General features: G+C 54.0%; 8 protein-coding genes across 8 annotated transcripts; 4 read left to right on the top strand and 4 right to left on the bottom strand.

Annotated features, from left to right (window-relative positions):
• Window positions 1-1,543: 1,543 nt before the first annotated feature.
• SETTUDRAFT_162329 (uncharacterized protein) lies at window positions 1,544-3,117 on the bottom strand. The gene is made up of 2 exons (XM_008022619.1): window positions 2,825-3,117; window positions 1,544-2,734 (listed from the first exon to the last, which is right to left on the bottom strand). The coding sequence occupies exons 1-2, from the start codon at window positions 2,996-2,998 to the stop codon at window positions 1,751-1,753; spliced, it is 1,158 nt and encodes a 385-aa protein (XP_008020810.1). The 5' UTR covers window positions 2,999-3,117; the 3' UTR covers window positions 1,544-1,750.
• An 881-nt stretch (window positions 3,118-3,998) lies between these two features.
• SETTUDRAFT_152766 (uncharacterized protein) lies at window positions 3,999-5,509 on the bottom strand (the record flags this gene model as incomplete). The annotated part of the gene is made up of 5 exons (XM_008022620.1): window positions 3,999-4,400; window positions 4,481-4,827; window positions 4,882-4,998; window positions 5,113-5,181; window positions 5,302-5,509. 5 exons carry the CDS (start codon window positions 5,507-5,509, stop codon window positions 3,999-4,001), a joined length of 1,143 nt encoding a protein of 380 aa, XP_008020811.1.
• Window positions 5,510-8,677: 3,168 nt separating this feature from the next.
• On the top strand, window positions 8,678-10,750 carry SETTUDRAFT_133506 (uncharacterized protein; the record flags this gene model as incomplete). The annotated part of the gene is made up of 2 exons (XM_008022621.1): window positions 8,678-9,024; window positions 9,078-10,750. 2 exons carry the CDS (start codon window positions 8,678-8,680, stop codon window positions 10,429-10,431), a joined length of 1,701 nt encoding a protein of 566 aa, XP_008020812.1. The 3' UTR covers window positions 10,432-10,750.
• A 277-nt stretch (window positions 10,751-11,027) lies between these two features.
• SETTUDRAFT_133510 (uncharacterized protein) lies at window positions 11,028-12,525 on the top strand (the record flags this gene model as incomplete). The annotated part of the gene is made up of 1 exon (XM_008022622.1): window positions 11,028-12,525. The coding sequence occupies exon 1, from the start codon at window positions 11,047-11,049 to the stop codon at window positions 12,523-12,525; it is 1,479 nt and encodes a 492-aa protein (XP_008020813.1). The 5' UTR covers window positions 11,028-11,046.
• Window positions 12,526-12,688: 163 nt separating this feature from the next.
• SETTUDRAFT_162330 (uncharacterized protein) lies at window positions 12,689-13,918 on the bottom strand. The gene is made up of 2 exons (XM_008022623.1): window positions 13,469-13,918; window positions 12,689-13,402 (listed from the first exon to the last, which is right to left on the bottom strand). Exons 1-2 carry the CDS (start codon window positions 13,799-13,801, stop codon window positions 12,941-12,943), a joined length of 795 nt encoding a protein of 264 aa, XP_008020814.1. The 5' UTR covers window positions 13,802-13,918; the 3' UTR covers window positions 12,689-12,940.
• Window positions 13,919-14,418: 500 nt separating this feature from the next.
• SETTUDRAFT_133516 (uncharacterized protein) lies at window positions 14,419-15,740 on the top strand (the record flags this gene model as incomplete). The annotated part of the gene is made up of 2 exons (XM_008022624.1): window positions 14,419-14,504; window positions 14,562-15,740. A coding segment is annotated over exon 2 (1,047 nt), but the record flags the coding sequence as incomplete, so codon positions are not given.
• Window positions 15,741-21,775: 6,035 nt separating this feature from the next.
• Window positions 21,776-22,931, bottom strand: SETTUDRAFT_80947 (uncharacterized protein; the record flags this gene model as incomplete). The annotated part of the gene is made up of 4 exons (XM_008022149.1): window positions 21,776-21,989; window positions 22,037-22,419; window positions 22,472-22,749; window positions 22,799-22,931. Coding segments are annotated over 4 exons (1,008 nt in total), but the record flags the coding sequence as incomplete, so codon positions are not given.
• A 2,171-nt stretch (window positions 22,932-25,102) lies between these two features.
• Window positions 25,103-26,668, top strand: SETTUDRAFT_152774 (uncharacterized protein; the record flags this gene model as incomplete). Its single annotated transcript, XM_008022625.1, has 5 exons — window positions 25,103-25,264; window positions 25,316-25,542; window positions 25,590-25,970; window positions 26,019-26,472; window positions 26,525-26,668. 5 exons carry the CDS (start codon window positions 25,103-25,105, stop codon window positions 26,666-26,668), a joined length of 1,368 nt encoding a protein of 455 aa, XP_008020816.1.
• Between the last annotated feature and the right edge of the window lie 857 nt (window positions 26,669-27,525).

Genomic DNA, 27,525 nt, shown 5'->3' on the forward strand with positions numbered 1-27,525 from the left:
TTTTTCCCCGCCTCGCACATTGTCCATTTTCCTTTAACTCGGTATTCTTCTAAGCCATTGTTTTCTATCTACCTCTTTCTATTCAGCAAAGTAGCGAAAACTTTGTATTCACTCTGCTACTGTACTCAAACATTCTTATCATATCTAAACTAGTTAGTCCGATTATATGCTATCACACCTATTCTATTCTGATATAAATCCAGTCCAACACACGTATATATAAAGATACCGCTTAATAAACACTAGTTTTTGATTTCCTCGCACTTATCCTGTCACTTGTACGCTCTCTACCGCTGTTGTTCTCGCGTGGTATGTATGTATATGGTTGATGATTAGGACGTTTGGATGTGGTACTAGCCTACTCTCTCTCTCTCTCTCTCTCTTATTAAAAATAAAAGTATCGTTATCGTCTCTGTAATAGCTGTACTCAACTTGACTCTACTCTTTTCCACACTCTACCCTACCCTAGCCCAGCTGTTTATTTATCTACCTATTTCTCATACTAGTCTACCCCACTCTACACCACCCTACACCATATTACACAGCATAGCACGGTACAGCATAGCACAATATACAATATAAAATCATACTATATATCACATACCCAACCTAACACCCCCCCTTTGTTCTTCTTCTCCTTCTTCTCCTTCTTCTCCTTCTTCATCTTCTCATCAACGTATATCCACCACCCCGCACACACACACACACACACGCTATATCTACTATCTACCATCTACAAAGTATACACACCAGGCAGCCGACGCCAAGCAACATAAACCAAACCAAGCCAAACCAAACCAAACCAAACCAAACCAAGCCACACAAACAAAAGTAAAAATATCAAAGTCGAGGATGTACAACGCGTAGACTACTGACATGAACAATGACGGGATATATCTACTCTACCTTCTGCATGGTGCACAAGGTTAGCCCTTTTTGCACCACAAACAAGAAAAGCAGTTGCACGATTAATTTATTTTATTCTATTTTATTTTTATTTTTTTTTACGAGAGAGGGACATGTGTGGAGTGCTATGGTGGTGGTGGTGGTGGTGGTGGTGATGGTACTGCGATAAGACGGTAAGAAAGATGAATGGATTGTTGTTGTTTTCTTCTTGTATCTAACGGGCTGACTAGCTGGCTGGATGTTTGGATGCATGTTTGGATGGATGGATGGGTGGGTGGGTGTATGTATATAAGAGGTGTAGAAGAGTTAGAAGGAGTGTGTAGTAGTGCTGAAAAGAGAGAGTGATGGAGAGAGAGAGAGAGTGTGTGTGTGTGTGTCACTGCCATCTTCCATCATACATTCCATTGCATTGCAGACAATGTACTAGCGGCAGCACCTCGAAATGACTCGTGAAAGCATCAAATCAAATCAAATCAAATCAAATCAAATCAAATCAGTGATTCAACATGCGAAGCAGTAATGATCGTTGGGACATGACGTTTGGCAGATGCATGTAATACTACCTAGGCATGCGGACCTGAGAACGTGGCACATGATGGGATAGAGTCAAAGGGAGTGCCAGCACATTGTGATATTGTTTTTTTTCTTCTTAATCTACACTTTGCTAGTCTGTACGTTGGGGGAAAAAAGGAAAGGAGCGTCGGTACAAAAGGGAAAAGAAGAAGAGATACGAAAAGGAGAGCAAAAAAAAACTACCATATGTATACAATACAAACTATCCTGTCGTGGGGGCCATGCGTTGTTGTGTACGGTGTCATGGTCGGAACCAAGTAACCTTTGTCATCTAAGCACCGTTGGTCATATGGTCATGCTTCACCTCAGCCATGAACTTGCCAATAGCAGGTCCCATGATGATAAAGGCCTCAAAAGCCAGAACGTGAAGAATGACGAGCAAGAGACTGGTGACGAGGAAGAAGTTCTTGGCAAGGAGCTTGATGAGGCGACGACGAGCCTCCCAGGTGAAAGACCTCCAGGCGTCCAAAAAGCCAACGACACCGGTTCCACCCATCATCTTGTTCACGACCTTGCCGCCAAAAGTGCGGTCAAAGGGCACGATGGTGTCCTCGTCCTCGGGGAGAATGGAGGCCTCAATACGAGCAAGAGTAACGGTAGCAGGGAGGCAGAGGAAGAGAGTACATGTGATGGCAAAGATGACAACACCAAGTGCGCGAGCAATGGCACCCATCCTCTGGGCACAGGTGGAGGTGGTGGTAGTGTCCTGTCCAGCCGACTTGAAAAGGAGCATGGCAACACCAGCAGTAAGGTAAAGGCTGATGTATGGCATGGCTGCTGCAATGGCGGCAGGACCAGCGAGCGTCTTCCAGTGGCTTCTGGCAGGAATGCGCTTGCAGAATGGCTTCTCAGTTGGCATGCCAACGACCCTGTGTGTCCATGTGGCGTGGAGTCTGGCGAGGAGTGCACCAGAGATGGCGGCGCTGAGAATGGCTTGGCCAGGGACCTTGGCAAGAGCTCCATTCAAGAAGGTGACTATGATGCTGCTGAGTACCGAGTACACAATATGGATACGGTATCCCCGGAAGCGCGCGCCGCGGCCAGCATTGTCGACAAGGTGACGGATGGTGCCGCGAATCGAAGAGGTAATGGGTTTCTGGTTGACGAGGGCAATGGTAGGGCCGGCCTCAAGGAGGTTCTCCTTCTCGCCCTCCTTGGCAGAGGGCTCCTGAGCCGATGGGGTGACGGTGATGGCAGCCGTGAGAGACTCGACCATGCAGAGAGTTGTAATGACTTCGTTGAGCATGTAAGACACCTAGTATATTATCAATGCGAGGCCTTGTCATAGCATGGTGATGCAGCGTGGATGGGTGTAGAGTGCCAGGCTGAAGGGCATATTGCTTACTAGGCTGAAGGCGATGCTGCCAGCGAGGATCGTCAGATAGACGATAACAACGCCCCAGATAGGAACCTCTATCGGCTCTCCCTGTCCATTCTGAAGAGCCGCGGTGCGCTTAACAACCGTCGCCGCATGCGGGTGCGCGGCGGCGCGACGAGCGAGCTCAACGAGCAGGGTCATGTTGGATGCTCACTCTCGTGGAATGCTCGTGGTGAATTCGTCAGTCGATGAAGAGCGGGTTGCGGAGGTGGTAAGAATAGAGAGTGGGAGAGAGAAGGCGTGGCCACAGGCTGACGGAGCGAGGGCTGACGGTCTTGAGGTCAATGCTGGAATAGGCGGCAGCGCAGCCAGGAGGCGAAGCCGCGCATGGCCAAGAGGCTATGCTGCGACTGACGCAGCACTGTGCTACCCGCCTTACGCACGGGCCAGGTCCCACTTAGCCGCTGATCCATAACTGGCCTTGTCTGAACTCGGGGTAGACGGCAAATGCTGCTACTAGACGCCCGCACACATGCTCTCTTGCTTCCTGTCGCATGGCCGGCTTGGAGCACGCCTTTGGCAGTACTTGCCATGTAGCCCCCTGATCTGGGAGAAGACATGGTCGTATATCGGCTGCGGCACTAAGTTTGAGACAACGTCAGCATCGTGTTTCGGCCACAGCTACGACTGGGAGGCAATACATCCAGGCATCCGGCCTACCAAGCGAGCCACTAAGTAGCGGGCCGACGTTGGACGCCGAAATACCGAACGTCACCGCATATGGCCCATCAGGCTTTGCACGCAAGAGCTTAACTAAAGGACAGTTTTATTACAACTCCCATGTTGCCAGGACTACCATACCGAAACCCCATCCCCCGGAGACAAGGCCGTTCCAAGAAAACCGACGAATGCAGAGGGAATACTAGAGACGCTAGAATAGAACCAAAGAGAAGCATACAGAAAAGAAAACATTTGCAAAGGGAAAAAGGTGATGCACAGGTGCTAGCTTTGCTTCCAATTTCAGGCTCCTTGACTATCACAGCTGGCACCAAACGTGAATCGTCAACCGTGGTCGTCATAACGGTGAGAGTGTGTGCGAGAGATGGATTGTGGCGTGTTCAAAGGCTACATGTGCGGGAACGCTCGAGATCAAGGTTTGGCTCCCAAGGTGCCGGGCATAAGCAGGGTGAGATGGGCCTGTTTACAGAGCAGGCTGCGCGACCGGCTCGTGTTCCTCTTCAGAGAGTGACTCGGCCACGGGTTCGTGCTTGGGAGCGGCAGGGAAAGCTTGCTTCTTGACCTCTGGAGAAGCCGAGCGGCCGCGGTACTGGTTCACAGTCTCCTGGGCCTTGGCAGTAGCCTGTTGTGTGTAGCCCTGCACAGTCTTCATGGCCTGCTCGGCGCGCTGGTTGGCAAGGCCCTTGACTTGCTGAGCCTGCTGGTTGGCAATGTTGTAGCCCTTTTCCAGCTGAGCGTCAATCACATCCTTGTTCTTGATGTAGATGAGGGGGCCGAGGAAGGTGATGTGGGTCGCAATCAGAGCCAGGCCCCAGAGAGGCACAAACTTGATGAGGAAGTAGGAGAAGAGGGATGCGAAGAAAGCCTGGATAAGCAAGTCAGCCGATGTGTTGACGAGTAGAGTAGAGTAAAGGGGGGAGAGCAAAAGGACAGGGCTGTACTCACAGCAATTGTGACGTAGACGTTCTCGGCAAACACAACACGCTGCGACTCGATGACAAAGAAGTTGATGAGCTGCTCAAAGTCGTCCGTCATGCGCTCGAGCGAGGCCTTGGGGATGGTGAAGTACTGTCGGGGACGGAACTGAGACGTCAGGCCACGACCAATGGTCAGCTGCCCCGCAACCTCAGCCGCGGCAGTAGCACCAAGGACCATGTACGACGTCTTGAAGATGTAGCGGATCAGGTTCAAGTAGCGCGAGGCGAAGATGAAGACGATGCTGCTGGCAAAGGCGATGGCGGTGGCGCGGGGGTTCTTCCAGCTCAACAGGCGGTAGAACATGCTGTGGTAGTCTGGGTGCGAGTCAGCCCAACATTCCCAACGAGGGGTTCACGGGGCGAACTTGCGAGTGAGGTTCTGGCCAGTGGCCGTCTTCTGCTCGGGCACCGTCTTGGAGTTTGCGAGATCAGCAAACTCATCGCGCGTCTTTGCGCCCTCGGCCTTGACATTCTGTGCAACGGGACCTGCGGGAATTAGCTACAGGTGTCGTGTGCAGACAGCTCTGGGAACGTGGACTGGGCGGCGGGTGTCAGCGGACTGTGGCAGAGGCGGGGGGCGGGGGCGTCTACATACCGTACCGTTCATGACGGCGTTCTTTGCGTTTTGGACGCTGGGGTGGTTGTTTGCGGCGTTGATGGCGTTGGTCGCTGCTGCGAGGGTGTGAGTTTAGGAATTCGGGTGTGGTGCGGGCCGCAGATAAGACTGCGATGTATTCCGTTAGCCTGCGTCTCGGCAAAGCGTCGAGGCCCTCGTCACACTCACCTTACTCTCGAGAAGGCTGTCCTTGGCCTGGGATGCGCTCTGCTGCACGTCGTGGTGCGTGGTGCCGTTGGAGTGCGGGGCAGCTTCAGCGGCCATGTGGTCGAGCTGCTCTGGAGTCTGGGCCGTGGTCTGCTGGAACTGGTTGACGGGCGCGGATAGGTCGAAATCCAGGGCGGCCGTGTTGAGCTCGACGCGTGGGGCTTCCTCGGACATGGCTTCTGTGCTGGGTATGCAGCGGCGGGCAGGTATCAGGCAGGCAGGCAGGCAGGCAAGGGCAAAGGCAAAGGGAACAGGAGGTTGCAGGGGTTGGGGAGCATGGGAAAGGGAGGAGGAGGGTGGGAACTGGCTTGGTTATGTGCTGCAACTGTCGTGTGCGCAGTTTGCTGGGTATTCACAAAAACGTCATGGCTCCACATGGCTCTCGCTATGATTTGTTTTGGCTGTCATCCACGACGTGCCTCGCAGCATACAGGTTTCCGTGGACAGCCATCGTCATGGCCGTGGAAGCGACTGCCAGCGGCACGCGGGTCTCTGAGGACACGGCTGTGGTTGCGTGTCGACATGGCCTTTGGGCGGCGGACGGCGGGCGGCGGACAGGGCCTTGGGCGTGTGCGTGCGCGGGCCCCGGGGCTCGGAGGGAGAGGTTTCACATGTGAAAGATGGGCCGGTATCGTCTTCGACCCCTATGCATGACGCCATGGGCAGTGGGAGGCGGACGGCGCCCACTAACACGCAAACGTCGCCGTTCGCGCGTGGCTCCATGGAGAGACGGCGTGCTGTTCGCTGGTAGTCTGTATAGTACGTAGCATGCAGCATGGAGCATGGAGCAGCTATTTGTCGGCTGGTCTGTTTGGCCTGCTGCCAGTCGGGGCGAGTGGTGCCAGGGCGTGTCTCCTCTTATGCCAGGTACGTAGCGATGCAAGCCGGCCCCCTGTGTAGATCATCATTACGCCCGTGATCATGTACATGTAGTATGTATAGGGATGTACATAGTAGTACATAATACTGTATGTAGGTACTTTTGTATGGCCTTGGGGGTGCAGTGCCGTGCCCATGGGCCAGACTGAGGCATTTTGGGCAGCATTTTGTTTGGTTCCGTCAGCGGTCGAAAGCATTGGGAGCAAAACCCCCACCTGGTCACTGCGCCTGGCCACCGCCGGCCTACTCACACTCATACATTATTACTTGCTCGTACTAGTTGTATGTCGCATGAAACAAGCTGAGCTGTTGCTGTGGACAAGGCTTGCTCTGTGCGACGAACCATCTAGCGCTCGCCGGCCCGGTGCTTACTTGTCTATACACACACACACACACATCACATACATGTGGTTCAGAAAATACAAAAAAACGGTTGACATCAGCAAACAACTTTCTTTCTCTTTGCTCTTCCTGCGGCTCTCTGTACATGCACCGGGCCGGCAGTGCTCTAGTCGTAAAACACGTTCACGAGGGGTCAGGCGATGGAAATGCTGGTGGCCTGTCTTTTGCCGTATTTCGCGCAACAGCGCAGAGCAATACACACCGGATGACATGCGAGCGCAGCCATGTGACACGCTGCACGTGGCGGCGACGGGGTGTTTCTGGTTCTCGTTGTCGTCGGCGGCATGGTATCGGTCAGCGAAGACGAGCGTGAGCAGCGTGCGAGGGTCGACTGGGAGGGGCGGGCACGGCTAAAGAGCATCGAGTCGTCGCATCGAGGCCGGGACATTCTCACTATCACGGCCGATAATGAGCCGCGTCGGGCGTGCAGCGGTGGCAGGCAGGAGCGTCCTCGCAAGTAGCAGGTGCGAACGTGCGAACCCCCCTCGTCGTCCTTGCCTCTCCAAAGGCGGGGGTCAGGGTCTCCAAACGGGCAAGCGCACAGGGCAGGCCTTACCACGCGACAGGCCAAGGCAGAAGGTGTGGGTGTGCATGTGGGTGGAAAGGTGGGGGTTTCCCATGGCTGCTGCCATTTCCTGCCCTTTCTTGCCCTTTCCTGCCCTTCCTGCTCCCACTGCCTATTTGCATTCGTTTCGGGGCGCCAATCCTGCCTGTTGCCCTGGCCCACCGCTGCGCCCACCGCCCACCGCCCACCGCCTACCGCCTGCTGCCGCCCACCGCCCTTGGCCGCCACCGCCGCCCGCCGCCGCTGCTGATGCCATGCTATGCCATGCCATGCCATGCCACGGCCAGGCCGTCACTGCTGCCACTGCTGCTGCTGCCCGCCGTGACGAGGCGCCACGCGTAGCCAGGCCATGGCAGATGGTGACGACAAGACGCGATAACAGCGCGCGCCCTCACTCGCACTCGCACTCGCACTGGTGCCCTCCGCATTGCCGGCCCACCCCAACCCCGGCCTCCGGGTTCGTGTTGTGTTGAGTGGGATACGTACATACGACTACACGACGCTAGGTGTACATAGACACGGTACTTGGTGCAGCCGCGCGTGCAAGTCAATACTCGATGGAGCCTCCGGACGCCCGCCGCCGCGCCCTTTGCAGCTCCACGGCGGCCTCTCACCACCCCGCCTCCACGTCAATGTGCCCCGGCCGCCCACTGTGCGCGCATGGAGCCTGCAACCACAAGCGCCATGGGCCATGGCGCACAGCGCACCACGATTAGTATCATGCAGGTGGCCACAGGGATGCGCCAGACGAGCTGCACCGGCTTCATGCGAATGCTCGCCCGCCCTCGCCCCCGTCAACAGCGACTCGACGCGCTGCGATACGAGGCGCCGTGAGACGAGGCCGAGTGCGAGCGTTGGCACCACGCCCTCGCCCGCGCCCACTCGCTGCTTTCACTCACGCCCACGCTCACCATCACGCCCTCGGTCACGCCCCCCCCCCCCAGCGCCTATCAGCACCCCCGGCCACAGCCTGGGTGGGGGGACGACATTGGCAGTGCAAGGCGTCAGGAAGCCTGGCCGCCTTTGACCACCGACACGGACTACCGCGAGCTTGTGGCGTACGCTCCGAAATGCTGGCCAAGCCCTGTCTGCCGTTGCGATAACGACCCACTCACTCGCACTGCGCCTGCTTGGGGCTATCACGCACCTCCGACTTTCAGCCCGTCATCTGCCGCTCACCTGCCTCTGTCTTTTACATACTCTCTCCGCCGGCTGCCTCTGCCTGCCTCTGTCTCTTCCCCGTCTCTCGTCTTCCTCGCCCTCGCCCTCGCCCTCGCCTCGCCGCGCCCCGCCGCCCACACGGCTGCCTTAGCCCCACGCCAAAACTCGACTGACGTTCCCGCCGCCTCGGTACACCACCAACGTCACCCAGAGAGCGAAATGGTCCATGCGCCTGCTGCCCACAATTCTGCTCCCGCACGCAGCCTGAGCACGCGACCTCCAAACAGCTCCCCCTCTGCGGAGGCGAGAGTCTGTGAGGACTGCTCCACAGCAACATGATAATACCGCGCAATCTCTACAGTCCCGTTGCCCCAGAGCCCCGATCCCGCATCGCCAACAACCCGACCCTCCTCTACAGCTGGTGGTGCACCGTCTTCTCCGCAGTCATTATCGGCGTCCGCCTGTCTGGCCGCTACATCCGCAATGAGCAGCTCTTCCGCGAAGACAAGATCATGGCCCTCAGCATCTTTCCTCTGTTTGCGCGCATGGGCTTTGTCCACGTCGTCTTGATCTACGGCACCAACAATGTCAACACGGCCAACTTGACAGACCCCGTCAAGATTCGCCATCGCGAGATTGGCTCCCAGATGGTCCTGGCTGCAAGGATATCCTACGCCCTTTTGTATGTGTACCCGCCCCGTTTTGCTTTTTCCAGCTCCACTAATGCTTTCCTAGCATCTGGTTGGCCAAATTCACCGTTTCGGAATTCTTGAAGCGCCTAACGGAGCGTTTCTGGAAAAGGGGGTACGAATGGGGACTGCGCGGCATCCGCATCTTCCTGCTGGTTACCTTTGTCATGGTTGTCGTGGCCACTCTTGTCGAGTGCCGCCCAATCACGCATTACTGGCAAGTGATTCCAGACCCAGGACCTCAGTGCCGCCAGGGCTATGCTCAACTCCTCACCATGGGCATCGCCGATATTGTCACCGATATCCTCCTGGTTGCCTTTCCCATTCCCATCATTGTGCGCTCGGGGATGCCCCTGAAGCGCAAAATCTCCCTCACAGCCCTCTTCTCCATGTCAGTCGCCCTCATCATAGTCACAGGAGCCCGCATGCCCTTGGTCATTGATAAAGACGGTCTCCAGCAATTCCGCACTGTATTTGCCTCTTCCGAGATTTTGGCTGCTGCCATCGTGTCCAACGCCATTATCCTAGGCTCATTCCTTCGCGATCGCGGCGTCAAAAAGCCAAAGTTCAAAGCACCCTCAACCATCGACAGCGCAGAACGCCGAGAATCCGCGCGTCGTCTTACACTCCAGGCTCGCAGCAGTGACGAAGACCTGGCACGGTCGTTGGGATACCGCACCAAGCCCGAACTTCTCGAGAAATCACCAAACGTGCCCAGACCAGCTCCTGTAGCGGACCTCGCCCTCTTAGCACCCGCAACACAGTCTGGACCTTTTGCAAACACCAACTGGAAGTTTCCTGACGAAGAGGCGAGCGTCTCTCATGGCGAAGAGTACTCGAACCCAGCGACGGAAGATGCACGGGACCCCATGCCCAGTCCTCGCTGCGGCAGACGAGTATCGTGGTTTGACGTGGGCGGACTACTAGACAACACAGCAGCGGCTCCCTCACCCACAGACTCTGTAATTGCGCACGACTTTGCCACGCAGCACAGGAGAGGTTCCCGAGCCTCCACTTCCATCATGTCCATGTCAAATGGCCGTACATTTTTTCCACAAGCTCGACGGAACTCGCGGCTCTCACAAAAGTCCGAGGACGTGGAAATGTGCCCCCGGCCCACGCAACAGCTGCAAGATCTCGGCGGTCTGCTCTCGGAAGAGTGCGAGAGCGAGGAAGCCGAATCGACTGTGTCTCCCCAACGCAGTTTTCCGCACGAGCGAACCTCGACTATGCGCCGCACATCGACACGTTCAACACGAACAAGCTACGACGTCCCTTCTTTGCGAGACCCCGGAGGATTGCTCTCGTCTGTGCCCTCGGCCACATCGATTCGGCGTACCACGACCAATCAGAGCCGTGACGTACCAAGTTTGCAGGATGCTGGCGGGCTTCTCAAATGATGACGCACCCTCTTCTTTTCTCCCTAATGTTCCTCTTGTTTGATACCCCGGCTTTACAGCCCCTTCATTCATGTCATTTGCATGGTGCTTTGCGTTTGCTCATTTACCACATGTACGATATATCTCTTTTGATTTGGATTGGCGTTGACGGGTCTATGACTGATGGGCTATGACGATCGCACGAGCGCTGCTCATGTACCAGAGATTTGCGTTTGACAATCTCAATCTGGTATTGAGCAGCAGGACTTGTAACACGCTACTATAATTATCCCGGTAGTCAGCGTAGCTTACGTTAAGCCGTCAGATTGCCGCATTTAAATGAAGTTAATATGCATGCTCGGCTCTTTGATTCAGGTGCTTGCATTGTGCTCCATATGACGCTACACAAATGCGCGCTAAGGCGCGATCCCCGATCGATTACCGAAGCCATGGTTCCATTCTGCAACCCTACAGCCCGAGTAGCGTTCGGGTATTTTTGCCATGATGTCTTGGCTCGTCAACGGCGCGGAAAAAGTAACTGGGGTCTTAGCTCGTGCTCGCGCTACTAGCAACAGCTCCATCGTCAGCTCACTTCCCCACACCCCTCCCCCGCAAGTGAGCTGTATTCTTGTGAGAATGAGCGATGATGCGCCTTCACTGGAAGAAATCACCCGACTGACCCACGACGAGCTTACTACCGCGCAGAAGACGGACCCAATTCGCGAATGTGGCCGCGCTGCGCTGGCACTTCTTCCTCATGACCCTGAGCTAGCTCTGCAGCTTGCATACCAGAAACTGCACGATGTTCCCTACAAGGATGTAAAGACTTGCTGGCGGCGACTCTATACAGACGCTACTCTCTGGAAGGTTCTGACGCGGGTACATGGCGGGAGAGCAGAACAAGCCGAAGATGCGGCGATGCATGGTTGGATTGATGAGGTTGTGCGGCTCCTAGATATGGCTCTCATACTCACGGGTGCGCCTGAGAGGGCAGAGCTCATGGAACTATGGTTCGCAGCACTGAATGCTGTTGTGACTTTAGAACCCGAGTCCAACATGGTAGGCTCAGAGCGGCCATGCAAGCGACAAAAGCTTTCCTCGTCACGTTTTCCCGAGAGTTTCCCTGCAAACATTCCCGATCCGTCGCCTGTCCTTCGATGCCCAGTGCCACGGACAAAAAACCCCAGTCTACAGGCTTTCCAGAATAAAGTTGGGTCCGCGGAAACACACACACCGTGCATAATAGAGGACGCAATACACCATTGGCCGGCGCTCAAAGAGCGGCCCTGGAGCAGCCCGGAGTATCTGCTGCGGCAGACGCTTGGAGGAAGAAGACTGGTTCCGGTGGAGATTGGAAAGAGTTATACCGACGAAGGCTGGGGCCAGCGCATCATTACTTTCCGCGAGTTTATGGAAACGTACATGCTAGACGACCAAAGTACGTTGTCGATCGACGAGTCTCCAAACGAACATGGCAAACCCACGCCCAACGCTGCATCGCCACCGACACGCGATCAGCCCGTAAAACCGGTCGGCTACCTCGCTCAACACGATCTCTTTGCGCAAATCCCCTCGCTACGCCTCGACATCGCCATTCCCGATTACTGCTACACGGACCCTGCCCCGTCCCGCCACCTCACGCACATCAAGCCCGTCGCAAAGCTGGAAGAACCGCTGCTAAACGCTTGGTTCGGCCCCGCAGACACCGTCTCCCCTCTGCACACAGACCCCTACCACAACATCCTCGCCCAGGTCGTGGGCTACAAGTACGTGCGGCTCTACGCGCCCTCCGAGACACCCCGCCTGTACCCACGGCGCACGGATGAATCCGGCGTCGATATGAGTAATACCAGCCAAATCCATCTCGACCACGCAATGGCTTGCCATCCGTCCATTTCGTGCTTCCCCGCCGCGTCATGCACTAGAAACAACAACGCTGCATCTAGTGCTGCGACGCAGAAACAGGAATTCCAAAACAGGTACCCGCATTTTGAACACGCGCTGTATGTTGAGGCGATTTTGGGCCCTGGTGATTGCTTGTATCTTCCCGTGGGCTGGTGGCATTATGTTCGGAGTCTTACGCCGAGTTTTAGCGTGAGTTTTTGGTTCAATTGATAATACCTATTTACCTGTCGTATGCATGAATGGGGGGGTTGTGTTTTATATGTGTGTGTGTGTGTGTCGAGCTACCGGTCGATCGGGGCATCAGATGCAATAGAGACTTGGCGATAATGGAATGGTTATACTCGAGATCAGATATATAGATATGTGCATGGAAAAAAAATAGTATTTGATTATTACACGTTCTAATGACTTGAAACTCATGTTTGTATGCGTGTCTAATGAAAGAAGGGAAAGAAAAAAAAAGCTTACCGCATAGAACCTACCCCTCATGGTGTATACTGTACAGATATCTGTTGGTGAACCTTTTCATGACGGGTTCGGCCGTTTGTATGATTTGGAAAAAAAAGTCCTGAATCCATGAGAAAAAAAAACACCACGCTATGCAAAAATATCCAAAAAAAGTCTTTTACTTCCTCATGCCAGAGAAATCCTTCAAGATGCCAATCATGTGCGTGTTTGTCTGCTTGCCACCACGACGAGGACCCTTCTTCTTCTTGTTCGTGGGAGCAGCAACAATGACTTTTGCCTGGGTAGCGGCCGTCATTTTGTTGGCTAGAAGCACCTTTCGCAGCTCTTCCGGGTTGTCGGGCACCTGGACTGAATGCCAGGCCTTTGCAAATACCGGGTCCATGGGCAGCATGAGTGACGGGTCGTTTGCCCATACCGTTTTGGGGACGCCGTCCTTTGCGCGGCGCACCAAGACTTCGTTCTTCTCCTCCATCTTGGTGATGTCTTCGGCTACGGTGGACCAGCCATCCTTGAGGTCCTTGATCTGCAGGCCCAGGGCCGACTTCTGCGTTTGAAAGTGACCCTTGAGTTGGGCACGGTTGTGGATGTCTAGCTTGCTCTTATACTTGTACTTTTCGTTCTGCATGCAAAAAGATACGTGGTTAGTATAAACACAAGACGCAGCCTCTGCATGGGCGCTACTTACATGTGAATCCCACGAAATCCGGTTGCCCTGGTTGTCTGCACGCATGAGCTGGCGGAGCTGCTCGCGCTGGATATGGCCAGACGGGATGTTGAGATATTCCATAATGTCCTCGAAGCTGTGCCATTTGTCCTTGCGCTCGCGCAGAAAGTCGTTGACGTAGGTGAGGCGGGTGAAGACGTGCTCGCCCGTGCCCGTGTCCTGGGGCTGCGAGTAGACGACGGGAGGCGCGCCATCAGCAGGACGCTTGCGCTTGGAGCCGCTTGTGGATGAGGTCGATGGCGTCGGCGAGGGCGCGTTGGCTGTGGATGCCGAGTTTGCTTTAAGGAATGACATGGCGGATGTGGTCAGATACGGCCGGTTGGGTCAGGTGTGCAGCGTCTAGCTAAAGAGTCGCACACAGCGACGGGAGATGCGGGCGGCGTGGATTAGATTAGTGAGCGTGGGTATGGGGCGAGGCGAGGGGTGAGGTTGAAGGAAGGTCAGGGCAGCCGTGAAAGAGAGGTTCAAGGCAGCCACAGGGCTGGGGCGGTGCTATGAGCGCATGCAGCGCTAGGACATGGCCCGTGCACAAGCCTGCCGTCAAACACCTGCAGGCTCGCGACTCTGCTTGACGAGAACCCCCGTCTCGTTTCTCGTTCGCGTCAACACCATCGCCCGTTTCTTATTTGTCTGCCGTTCTTTTGCCCCTCCCCTAGCCGGCTGTCGAGGATGCGCCGAGACGTGCCATAATTCACCACACACAGCATGGCGGCGGCTACAGTCGACGTTGGCTATCTAGCCGCGTCGTATTCCGTCCCAGATACGACCCTGCAGTCACTACTATCCGCACCCACCGTCGAGCTGGTTCAGGAACTGCTCACCCACATTGAGGCCAAGGCGCGCGCATACGATGACCTCCAGTCGGAGAAGATCCGCATTGATGTCGAGCTCGAGGCGGCTGTCCAGGCCGGCGAGCAACGCGCGCGAAGTCTAAAGGCCACCGCAGAGAAGGCGCAAAAAGAGGCCGAGGAGCTGAAGCAGAAGCTCGCCCATGAAGGTACGAGATGTGGCAGCCAACTCCATGCCAGCCCAATTAACAAGTGTGTTTGTACAGAGAATGCCAGGCAAGAGGCCGAGACGGCACTGCACAATCTGCAGGCCGCAGCCAGCAGCTCGACGTCCGAGACGCAGGCGCTTGAATCGCGCATCAAGACACTCGAGGCCCACAACCGCGACGCCATTGCCATGCACGAGGCCAAGACGGCTGCACACGACCGCCTCGCAAAGGAGCTGTCGGAGCTGCATGAGAAGTGGCTGGAGCTGCGCAAGCAGGCGTCTGCACTTGAACAAAAGAACCAGTCGCTCGAGAGTGATGCTACCAATGTCAAGTTCCGCGAGGCCAACTTGCAGCAGGAGATTGAGCAGCTGCGCAGCAACAATGACTGGTACACCACCGAGCTCAAGACGCGCTCCGACGACCACAGCAAGTACCGCAAGGAGAAGAATGCCCAGATTGCGCAATTGCAGCGCGACATTGCCGAAGCCTCGGAGACCATTGATACCCTACGCCGCGCCGAAACGCTTCTACGACAGCACATTGACGAACTCAAGAACAAGGCCGAGGAGGACCGTCTGCGCATCGAGGAACTCGAGAATGCTGCATCGGCAGCCGAGGCAAACTTCCGCATTGAGCTCGATGGCGCCCGACGACTGGCGTCACTGCACCAGCAGAACAACGAGATGACAAAGAAACGTCTGGAGCAGCTACAGGCCGACAGCGAGCGCATACAGGAGGACGCTGCTACCGAGATTGGCCAGCTGCAGGCCGATGTTGAGCTGGAGCGCAACAGGGCTGCCGAAGCCGAAGCGCGTACTGCTGAACTGGAGACGCTGGTCGAGACACTCAAGAGCGACAACTCTGACCTCCGAAGCTCGGTACGTGTCCCGGCAACACCGCGCCATGGCATGAGCATGAATGGTGGCTTCAGCACTCCGGGCAGGGCAGCGTCGCCCGCTGTTTTCTCGCCTGGCGGCTCGCAGCTCAAGGCAGATGCATCCAAGACGCAGTTGCTTATTGAAAACAACGATCTCAAAAAGGAACTCCGCAAAGTCCGGGAGAAGCATGAAGAGCAGACCAGCATTCTCAACGACATGCTTCAGGAGCTTGAACGCCGCCAGCCTGAATTCGATGAGCTTCGTCGCCAAAACGATGCGCTTGTCGAGCAGAACAATGATATTTCAAATCTGCTCGAAGAAGCCATTGCTGAGCGTGAGGCAGCCCAGCGAGACTCGCGTAAAGCAATGGGCGATTTGGAAGGCGTCCAAAACGAATGTGCGCTGCTCCAGCGCCAGGTTCAAGACACAACGATCCAGCTGCGGTCGCTTCTGTGGCGACGCGAAGCAGAGGAGAATGGCATCGGCAGCCTCCCGGAGGACCAGCAAAAGCTTATTCTCGAAACCGTTGACAAGAACGAGCTGCCAGACGACCTCCTGCCGGACGATTCGCCGACACACAACATGATCACCAAGCATCTTGTACTCTTCAAGAACGTGGTCGAATTGCAGCAACAAAATGCCGAGCTTCTACGCACCATCCGACAAGTAGGCGACGAACACGAGAAGCAAGAGGCACGCATGGCTTCCGAGCAGTACCAGAAAGACATTGAGGAGCTTGGCCGTCTGCGCTCTGTGGTTGCTGAAAAGGAGGAGGAGATCAAGACTCTTCATGTGCGTTCACAGACGCTAAAGACTGAGCGCGACATGTACAGTCGCATTGTAAGTGGCCGGGGCCAGTTACCTTCGCACTCGCAGTCAACCTCTGCCTTTGCACAGTCCGTACCAGCGACCGGAGGTCTATTGCAGCTCGAAAACGGTCCTCAGTCTCGCGAAATTCCAGAATACAGCAAGCTCATCAAGGACCTTCAATCCCACATTGACTTGCTGAAGGAGGAGAGTGCTACGGACCGCGCTACACTCAAATCGCAAGTTGATACTCTGACCAAAGATAACTCTCAGCTTCAGAGCGATAAGCTCCGTTTTGAGTCGCAGGTACGACGCGAGCAGGACAGGTATGCTCGTCTCGAGGGCAGCATCAAGCTCCTCCAGTCTGAAAAGGACTCTCTGCAGGAGCGCTACAACAAGATCCATGCGACTATGGCTCAACAAGACGACAGGCTTGTCCAGGCCACTCAAAATGCTGCCGAGGCTGAAGCCCGTCTTCAAAGTCTGCAGGGCGAAATGGTGCAGCTGAAGGCAGCACAGCAGATGTCTGCGACAATTGAGGCACGTCTCAAGGAAAGGAACCAAGAGTTGATTACGGAGCGAGATCGTCTGAGCAACATGGTTTCTTCTATTCAGAGCCTGCGCAATGAAGCTGAATTGGCTACTGCAGAAAGCCGACGGGAGCTGCAGAACACGGTTGACAAGCTTCGAGCTGATTTGCAGACTGCCGAGCGCAAATTGGAGGATGAGATTTCGGAGCACAAGAAAGCTGTTCAGATGCGGGATTACGAGCGCACCGAAGCACAGCGAAGGATTGATGATCTCATTGCCGCACGGAACAGTGCCGAAGTCAAGTCTGCGACGGCGGACTTTACGCGTCAACAGCTTGAACAGCGCATCAGGGATTTGCAAAACCAGCTTCAATTGGCTGAAGAGCGCGTACAGGCTCTCCAGCCACGTTCTGCTTCGCAGGCTAATGGCTCGGATGAGGAGGAAGATGCAGCCAACCGTGAAGAGGAGCTTACTGCAGAAGTCGCGGATCTTAAGCGCAAGATTGAACGCAAGGAGGAAGACGTGGAAGCTCTCAATGCTCAAATTGCAGGCTTCCAAGAAATCGCGCAGGATGCTGAGAACCGGTTGCAGACGTTTGTCGAGGCCCACGAACGACTCCAAGAGCAACTTAATATGGCGCAGGAGGAGAAGGATGCCACGATTCAAGATCTGCAGCAGCGTGTTGAAGACATCTCTTCTGAGCTTGCCACCAGCAGCACCGAGCTCACCCAACTTCGAGGACAGCATGAGCAGGACACGTTGGTTCTTCGGCAAGAAAAGGAACTTCTCGAGTCAGAAATCACCAGACTCAAGAACGACGTGGCTGACTACAAGACCGAGGCTGAGAACCAAATGCAATACGTCAAGACGCAAGCCGACATTGCTGAGCGTGCTCAAAAGGACTACGAACGCGAATTCCAGAAGCACGCCGAGAGTATGGAGAAGCTTCGGGAACTACGAGAGCAGCACAATCAGCTCCAGACTCAGATTACAGAGTTCAAGACACAAGCCGAAGCCGCACGCACAACTCTGGAGCAGAGTCAAGAGCACTGGAAGTCGACCGAAAGCCGATACGAGGACCAGATTGCAGAAGCTAAGCGCCGTCACGATGACTTGAAGCAGTACAACCAAACATTGCTCAAACAGTTCGATGAATACAAGGAGCAGATCAACAGCCTGAAGAACAACCGTGGTGTATCAGCAGCGGCTGGTGACACAGGCAGTACCGCACCGGGCTCGAGCAATCTTCAGGACATTGAGACCTACCTCCGCCGCGAAAAGGAGATTCTAGAAGTACAATTGAACCTCAAGGTTCAGGAATCTAAGCGACTGGAGCAACAACTCACCCACGCTCAAACTCAACTCGACCAGACTCGGGAGAAGCTGCTCGAGGAACAAGCCAAGGCCTCGGGTTCGCAAAGCAACTCCAGTCTTGCTCATCTCAACAAGAACCTGGAAGAGCTCAATGTCTACCGCGAAAGCAACGCAACCCTGCGAAGCGAGAACACTCGTCTCCAGAATTCGTTTGCTGAAAAGGCCAAGGCGCTCGAGGACCTTCAAAGTGAGCTTGAGCCATTGCAAGTTCGTGTTTCCGAACTCGAAGGCGAAATCGAACTCAAGGCTGGTCATCTCAAGGCTGTTGAAGAAGATCGTGACCGTTGGCAGAAGCGCCACCAGGACGTGCTTCAGCGCTACGATCGCATCGACCCCAAGGAGCTTGAGGATCTTAAGAAACAGATTGAGGACTTCAAGGCCGAGCGCGACCAGGCACTGCAGCAAGTCTCGGGTCTCAACGAACAGATTACGGACCTCACCGCCAAGTTGGAGAAGGCAGTCAGCGAGAAGGATGCCGAAGTCAAGTTTGCAAGGGATAGATTCCAGAAGATCCACAATGAGCGCATGGGTAAGAAGAATGAAGAAATGAAGGTCATTGCTACAGAGCGGGACGAGGCTCAGAAGTTGGTTGAGAACTTGAAGCAAGAACTCGAAGGTCTGAAGCAGCAACTCGCAAACGCACAAACAGCACGTGCGGATGCTGGGCAATCACAGGAACGCATCTCGATTCTGGAGAAGGAGCTGGAACAAGCACGCAGGCAGCTTCAAACTGTCCAGCAAGAGCTCGAGGCTGTCAAGGCTGCTCGGGATGAAGCAATTGCCCAAGCAAACGCATCTTCACAGCAGGTCGGAGGCGCTGATGCGGGCGAAGGCCAGGCCAATGATGGAAATTCGGCAGCTTTGGCACAGCAGGTCTCCGCATTGCAGAAGCAACTTGAAGAAGCTCAACAAAAGGTCGCCGAAGCTGAGAGCAACCGGTCTGCTGCGGCTGAGCAGCTGGCTAACCTGCAAGCCCAATTGTCGTCGCAAAACACCAATCTCGAGAGGCTCCAGAAAGAAACTGTGGGTTGCTGTAGTCTCCCCCGTAAACATGGAATGCTAACTTTTTACAGACGGAGAAGAGCACAACTCTCGATGAGCTTCGACAACAACTCTCACAGACACAAGCTCCCTCGAATGTCTTACCTGCACCAGTCACTGACACGGCCTCGCAAGCTGAGATTGCAAAACTCAAGGAAGAGCTTGCTGCGAAGGCGCAAGAAATTGATGACTTACGGGCTCAGCTTGCTACTGCGAAATCCAATGAGGGCACATCAGGCACCTCGCAGGATAGCGACGAGATTGCTGCCATCAAGGCCTCACTGGATCAACGCGAAGCCCAATTGAAAGAACTGGAAGCATCACTGAACGGCCGAGAAGGCGTGATTGCCAAGAAGGAGGGTAACCTGGAGAACTTGAGAAAGAAGGCCAACGAGCGTGTCTCGGCAATCAGGGCCGAGACTGACGCAGAGCTTGCTCGATTGAAGGGTGCTCATGAGGCCGAGCTCGAACGTTTACACCAAGAGAGGCAAGCTGCCGCAGCATCGAATGATGTTGCTGCTCCTCAAGCGACTCCAACTGAAGCATCGACCGAACCGTTACCCGAAGGCATGATCCATACAGAAGACCTGCCGAGACCTAGAGTGACCGACAGCCAACTTGCTCAATGGTTCAGGACCAACGCCGGGGCGCTTAGGGTAGTCAAGGCGCAAATCCAAAACAACCTGAAAAAGGCAACCACTTCAAGGGACGAAACAATTGCCAAGTTGCGTCAAGAGATTGAACAGATTAACACTCAAAAGGCTATCGACGGAATCACAGGTGTGAAGCAGGAGCCAGAGACAGCGAAGCAAGAAGGCTCCAACCAGGATGTCACTGCAATCAACACCGCCTGGGAAGAGAAGTTGAAGATGAAGCTGCAGGAGAAGGAGATGAGCATGAACAAGACGTACGAGATGAAGTCGAGAGTCAAAGACTCACAACTCATGCTCGTCCGAGCCAGGTTCAATTACGTCGAGACGGCTGCAAAGGAAACACCAACTGAGGAGGTTGCAAAGGTGTATGCGATTGCAATGACTCAGAAGCCCAAGCCTGACAACAAGGCTGCCGGTCTGCCAGCTACGCCCGCAAAGCCTGACTTGACACAACCTCCGCACCATAACCAAGCATCAACACCATTACAGGCTAGTGCGACACCTGTGCAGCAACAAGCGGCACCTTTAACAAGCAACACCCCTCAAGCTAACGGCGCCAACGCCGCTGGAGCTCAATCTGGTCTTCCTCAACAGCCAAACCCTTTTCTCCAATCCCTTGGGCAGGGTAACCCCTTCTTGCAAGGTTCAAACCAAATGGGTCGGGGCCTGCCTCCACCAGGCTTTGTAGCACAGAACCAAGGCCAACAGCAGGGCCGCGGTCGCGGTGACGGTGTAGGAACCGGACCGCAAGCTATCCGCGGCGCGCTTCAGTCCAATATCCCGCGCGGAGGCGGCACCGGTATTCCGCTACCTGGTGGTCGTGGACGAGGCCAGCAGCAGAACAACCAACAACCCGGCCAACCCCAGACCCAGACTCCAGGCCTAGTCCTTTCGCAGATTGGTCGTGGTGGTGGTCGAGGCAGCGGTCGTGGCCGCGGAAATATCGGACAACCGGCCCAGACACAGAATCAAGCATCGCCGGGCCGTGGGCTCAACCCTAGCGCTGCTGGGTTCCAGCCTGCCAACCAGGCTAACCAGGCTGGTCGCGGGCAAAAGCGTAATGCGGAGGACGAAGGCGAGGGTGGCACGAGGGGTGGCAAGAGAGCACGAGGTGGACGTGGAGGAGGAGGTGGAGCGCCAGCTGCTGCTGAGTAGCCAGCAGTCTGTGCCACCAACAAAAAAAAACACACATGTATGAAGATTAATGGGGTGGGACGTGTTTATCATCATTGACTATCGTTTTCTTTTCCTACTGTCCTGTCATGTCATGTTCTTCTGCGTTTCTTTTTTCTCAATAATTACGTTCCAAAGCTTTCCAATGCCTACCTTACCTGCGTACTTCATGTTGTATGCGGCATTTGATTCTTTAACCCCAAAACAAGATAACATGGCAAAAATGGCTGACTGGACGCATGCATGAATGGGGATTCCAAATAAGTGCAGGTCTTGCCACTAGCCTTGAATACAGCTGCAATGATCTGCGCCAATCAACTGGCCAACACCTGAACTCCTTCGTTATCCCCTGACTCGCCTCTCGTTGACATTGCTGCAACTAAATACTTTACATTCCTATTTGTCAAATGGCTGGTTTCACAGATAGCTCGGGCGCAGCCCAATGCAAACAACGTCATTAAATACTAACTTCTTTGTTCGTAAAACCTGACATTTCGCACCATCATGAACAGTGTATCACAGATACTACTAGAGCGTCTCATTCAGCAAATATGGGGCAATCATACAAGTCCTAGCCCATTCCCCTCCTGCATCAGACCGTCTGCTTCAGTGGGGAATCCCTGGCGTTGTTCAATGCCACAAGCATAACCTCGTCTTCGTCGCCCGGCCGGATATTACTCTCGTCAGTGGTATCCACAGTCTTTGTGATTGTTGTATCGAAGCCGAATTTGCGCCACGAATTCAAGTTTGATTTTGACTCTTTTTTCGGCGTGTCGGACGGCTTGTTGGGCGTGATGGCGCCCGAGTCGTCGTAGTGCTCGTATTGGTTGCTGTTGTGCGTGGAGCCGAAGCAGCTGGGCACGAGGATGGCGAGGAAGCGGCGTAGCGCCGGCATGCAGACGCAGAAAATGCCGAGGAAGGCTTCGAGAACGGACCAGTATGCCGTTGCGACGTAGTCGTATGTGGGATTTGGGGATTTGGCGAATTTGACGAGCGTCTGTAGGCGGATTATAGATACGACGGTTGTGCTGGGCATGGTTAGATGTGCGACGATGGAAACAGGGGAAGGACTTACAGGGCGCCGATGCTAAACATCATGATGATGTAAATCTTCTTCTGGGAGCTCATGGACAGATTCAGGAGCTCTGGGATCGGGATACCCAAGATGATGGAGTCGAGGAAGATGTTGATGGCAGCGTGGGACCATGTAAATGCGTTGAAGTTGATACATTTGCCCTTGTGCTCGCGGTCCCAGTTTGTCCAGATGTACGAGACCGGTATGCAGTTGAAGATGGTCACGAAGGTGAAGACAATACAAAAGACGACGCACACTACCAACAGAATGTGAGCGGCGCGTCTGAATTGTTTGCGCGGAAATATGCGCAGGCAAAACAGGAGAAACGACATTTTTGTCGTGGCGACGGCGGCAAAGTAGAAGACTTCAGTGATCCAGGTCAGCTGCGTTGGTTAGTGAGCGATTGAGCCTCTGCGTTTTGGAACTTGGGCTTACCCGCACGACCGAGTTGATCTTGTCAGGGGCTAGTGTCCAGACGTCTTTTCCGAAGCCATCGACAGACATGAAGAACTCGACTATGCCCATAGGAAGGGCAAGGATGAGTGAGATGACGGCGAAGAGGTCGTCTACGGCAAACGATTTGCCAACAGCGTAGCAACGAGCGAGGATTGCTAGAATTGCTGCGCCGCCTGACACACCAGAGATAATGGGCGTGATTCTTGTGTTGTCGCGAACGGGTTCTCCGCACATGGTTGCCGTGTTGTTCCTTGCCACTGTTGCTGTTAGTCTCGTGCGGTTCTTCAGCAGTGTTTCATAGCTCACCCAACGCTTGCTTTAGGGTACATGATGCCAGGACGCAGTTTGAGATGGAAGTCATCAAAGGCGCGTCTAAGCAGATGCAGGTTGTGTTTGTTGGCGCGCAGGCATCCTGTGCCTGGAGGCTCGATTGCAAGCATTTCACCTTGAGCGGGTTAGTTTACGCAGTGCTTCGAGAACATTGTGACTTACAGCGCATTCCGGCATGGGCTGCTGTGCAGAGACTGTACCAGCCAGCAGTGCAAAGGCAGCCACGCCATACGCAAGCCTGCTCCACGGGTTCATGACAACTGTGTATCAAGGATGAATAAAATAAACACTCTATTACTGGTTGTAAATCCCAAAGATAGGTATGAGTCAGCTGCGTAGTCGTACGACTCGAAGTCAACCATGTACACATATGTAGGTGAGAGTGGCGGTGGCCATGAAATAAAGATGCTTCCACAAGCCGCGTAGGGGAGGATGGCAAATGCCGGTACTCAACGGTCGTTTCCCCACAATCCATACCGACGATCAGTAGGAATCCGAAGTCCGTGAACGTCCCTGTCATATTATGTCGCCCTCCGGGCCTTTCCTGGACTATAAAAGCTTCACCCTGCCGTCAGGAGCCATGAACTAAGAACCGTTCGTACAGAGAGAGCATCGGCTTACTACTTTGAGTCATACATGTCTCATGGCCTTTTCTGCATCCCTGACTGACACTTTGTCAGGACGTCCTGGACCTCCCGGCAGCTTACAGGCCTCAACGTTTTTTCCCCAGTTCGGATGTCGGCGAATACCTGGAACTAGGATACTCGCATCGAACCCTTATCTCGGTGAGCGTGCCGGTTTCACCTCGCCCATTTTCTATTCCTTTTCTTCGCAGAAAAATGACGATCTGGTTTCATTTTTGCGTGGCCCTGTGACGTACTGAGTGGTATCTAGATTGAGCAGTGTCTAGCACTACTGTGCAGTTGCTGATCGCACCATGTATGGAGGTGGGATTGGATGTGTTGCTCTCCAGCCACATACCAACTACATGCCATTCATGGATGTTCCATACACAATGGGGCCATTTTGATCGTGCTCAGATAAACTTTGACCTCCTCCCTTGGCAACAAAAGGCCCGTTTGGTAGAGACATTTGTGGTGCTGACAGAGTACTCGCATCAGAGTGTTTTGGCCTCCAGGGAATGGCCGGATGACACTAAGTCAGTTACACGGATCCGGTCCAATGGGAAAGGATCCCTGACTTCCTGGGACGGACCTAAAAGTCGGTCGAAAAACCTCAGGTACCAAAGCCATGATGGGTTACCTCGGTATTCACTGCTGATCTGCAGAGATGGACGCAGACCTTCATGTTGCCCATCTATCTGAGACACATTCTCTGAGCCGCTTGGGCTGTCGTATGTCTCTCCTGAGTCTATCGACACGCGGTCACAAGCTAGACCCGGCAATAGGGTTGCATTCCGCCCATCCCCGCGCCTCCCCGCGTGTTCCTCCGCCTAGCTTTATTGGCTCATCTTCCCCTTGGTTCTAGACTTGAGCAATACTACACAACACCCGTGAAGAGTATGTTGAGCCGTTTGATCGACTGCCAGTCTATCTCCCGATACCCACGGCTCCTCATCCATGACTATGACAAGATGAAGTGTAAACTTTATCTTGGGCGCCTATCGCACAGCATATCGATATTGTCTTCTCTGTTATCGCATATGCAGTCTTGGTGTCTGGCTTAGCACATGTTTCAACAACCAACCACCTGCAGAGCCCCGCAAGACACTGGCAACCCACGTCAGCACGCAATATGCATTCGACGTACGCAAAACCTGCTTTGGATTTTCAAAAGCCATCCCTGACCCATTACCATGGTCGGGAGTGATTCTGACTCGCGTGCACACCGGGCTTCATGCTTGGGGTAGGAAGGGCCGAACAGTCTGAAGCTAAACCGGATTCTGCTTGACAGCCGTATTGTCTAGAGACCCTTTAAGTTCTGAGGACATGGAATACCCAACAAAACGCATGCTTTGTTGCCGCCGTGCTGAAACGCTTCGGCAATTTTGTGCTTGGTAGTTATTCCAACGGGTTGCTCCAAATATTGAAAGCGTCGGTCGCCTCTGACAATTGTACCCATTCTCTTCGCTACCATTTGCCCAACATGTCGGGCCTCTCTAGCATTACCTCGGCATTTGCGCCGACTGTATGGATCTTTGTTGTCTTTCCAAGCTGTCTTGCTCTTTCTGGCCTTCTTTGGGTCGTGTACACTCGTACTCTCCACCCCCTAGCTTCGGTGCCAGGCCCGTTTTGGGCATCCATCTCGCGGCTATGGTACATGTACCGAGTCTATGTCGGTGACATGCACACGGTGCAACGGCAGCTTCATGAACAGTACGGGCCTGTTGTTCGCATTGGGCCCAACGAGGTCTCCACTGCCGACTTGTCCACGCTACCACAAATCTACCGGAACCAGCGACCTCTGATAAAGACTGACTTTGTAAGACCTGCTTCAAGTCTTTTCGGAGACAGATACTAATTAGCTTTGCAGTACTCTGTCTGGGGAGGAGGTACAATCAGCGAGCAGCTGGACCTCTTTGCAGAGACAAATGAGAGGGTCCACAGCAACCGCCGGAGGACCGTCAACCCTGTATATACACTGACCAATGTCTTGAAAAACGAAACCTATATCAACAAAGTGTCGGAACTATTTATCCAGCGCTTGGGCGAGTTTGCTGACCGCGGTGAATCCCTTGACTTTGGAGAATGGCTGCAGATGTAGGTTTGAATATTCTGAGACGCGATGAGACCACTGACAGTGATAGGTATACTTTTGACGTTGTTGGAGAGATTTTCTTCGGCAGCATGTTTGGCTTCCTAGAGCACAGCAAGGATCATGAGGCCTACATTGCCTCGTTGGACGCGCTTATGCCTGTGCTTTGCGTTGCAGCAGTAGCATCAAACTACATGCGACCCTTGGTCATGGGCTCGGCGATTGCTATACCAGTGGTGTTTAAAGCTCTCAAGGCTCTGGAAAGTATCAGGAACGCCGCCGTCATAGCTACCAAGAAACGAGTCAAGGAGGTTGAAGATGGCAAAGTCCCTCGAAATGATATGCTGCAACAGCTCTTTGATATTGTCCAGGAAAAGGGAGAAAAGGCCAACTTTAGCGGACGTGAGGTGACGTTGGAGGCATACGTTGCCATGTGAGAAGAACGTTTCCCTATAACCATTATCTACTGACCTGGCTGTAGGCTCGCTGGTTCCGACACGACTGCGATTGCTTTCCGCGCTACATTTTACTACCTGGTACGCAATCCGGAGATGCTCCGAAAGGCACAAGCGGAGATTGATGCTGCGGTTGCTGCTGGCCTGTTGAGTTCGCCAGTCAAATACTCCGAAGCCACTACCAAACTGCCGTATATCTGCGCGTCGATCAAGGAAGCCATGCGCATGCACCCAAGTGTTGGATTGAGCATGCAGCGATATGCACCAGAAGAGGGAATAGAGACGGGGAACAAGTTTATTCCAAAGGGCTACCGTATTGGAATGAATCCGGCTGTTGTCCATTTCGACAAGCAGGTTTTTGGTGACGACGCGGATGAGTTTAGGCCTGAGAGATGGCTAGTGAGCGAGGAGCAATGGAAGGCCATGGACAAGTGCCTGCTCACCTTTGGAGCGGGTACCAGGACCTGTGTGGGAAAGAATGTAAGTCTGCTTTGCATTTTACTTTCGCTTAGGTACTTACCAGATCCTGTAGATCTCTCTAGTCGAGCTGCACACCCTTGTCCCGGAAGTGCTTCGTCACTTTAAGCTGGAGATGACACACGACCAGCCCTGGACGACCAGCAACCGGTGGTTCAACAAGCAGACTGGTCTGACTATGAAGTTTGTTCGACGGTAGTTGCGCGTTTTTCTTTTGTCATTTTCCTTTGCACGTTTATATCCAATCTATCAGAAATCGGGCTGTTGTGTAATTGCGTGGTCTGCAGGTGGCATACAGCTTGGCAGAAGACGGAATTGCTGTGTTTGAACTTTAGCCTTGGTAGGCCTCCATCAGCATCATTCGACAGATGCGAGGTTTGCATCTTCATTTTTTGTAGATTTAGACATCCAATGCATTCAATTCGAGTTACAAAAAATCGATATCACTTGGATGTGACTGTTGGTCAAGACTAACACTGGGTGATGGTGATTTTTCGAAGACCAGTAGTGGCTAGTGGTGAGGCGTCAAATGTTCCAGGCTAACCGCTTCCAAGTGACATGGTAACCGCAGCGCAATGATTGAGTTTTGTAGGGGTCTATCCGGCTTTAGCCGCTGCATGAAACCATTTACTTACAAGGATATTGCCATGTGCGGACGTGATGGATTGCCTTGGTTCTGTTGTCGGGGATGGGCCCGTACATCTTTGAGTATAGCAACGCGTGAATTATTTGAAATGCTCACAAGTCGCTCTGTGGTCGAAAGCGCTCCATATTAAGGGGTGTTAACTAGCCCCACCACAAAGTGCGCGCGACCACAAAGTGCGCGCGCGCCTTACAACCACCTCAACCTCAACGCGTCGTATCCCCACCACCATGGCTAATATTGAGGCTGCGCTTGCAGCTATTAATGCCCTAGGACCTGATGAGCCTTTTTCGATACAGATATTGCAAAAAAATATGGTGTTGTTCGATCTACGCTTACCCGAAGACACCAAGGCCTACACGCCTCACGCGCGATAGGTGGCCAAAAACGGCAGCTCCTCCACCCACAGCAGG

The sequence above is a fragment of the Exserohilum turcica genome (genome assembly GCF_000359705.1).
Source record: "Exserohilum turcica Et28A unplaced genomic scaffold SETTUscaffold_1, whole genome shotgun sequence".
Classification (NCBI taxonomy): Eukaryota; Fungi; Ascomycota; class Dothideomycetes; order Pleosporales; family Pleosporaceae; genus Exserohilum; species Exserohilum turcicum.

Excerpts from the sequence above, each read along its gene's own strand:
- SETTUDRAFT_162330 (XM_008022623.1), bottom strand. The coding sequence starts at position 13,801 with ATGTCATTCCTTAAAGCAAACTCGGCATCCACAGCCAACGCGCCCTCG. Across the intron at positions 13,403-13,468 it reads GGATTTCGTGGGATTCACAT|AACGAAAAGTACAAGTATAA; the intron begins GTAAGTAGCGCC and ends TTTTGCATGCAG.
- SETTUDRAFT_162329 (XM_008022619.1), bottom strand. The coding sequence starts at position 2,998 with ATGACCCTGCTCGTTGAGCTCGCTCGTCGCGCCGCCGCGCACCCGCAT. Across the intron at positions 2,735-2,824 it reads GCAGCATCGCCTTCAGCCTA|GTGTCTTACATGCTCAACGA; the intron begins GTAAGCAATATG and ends ATAATATACTAG.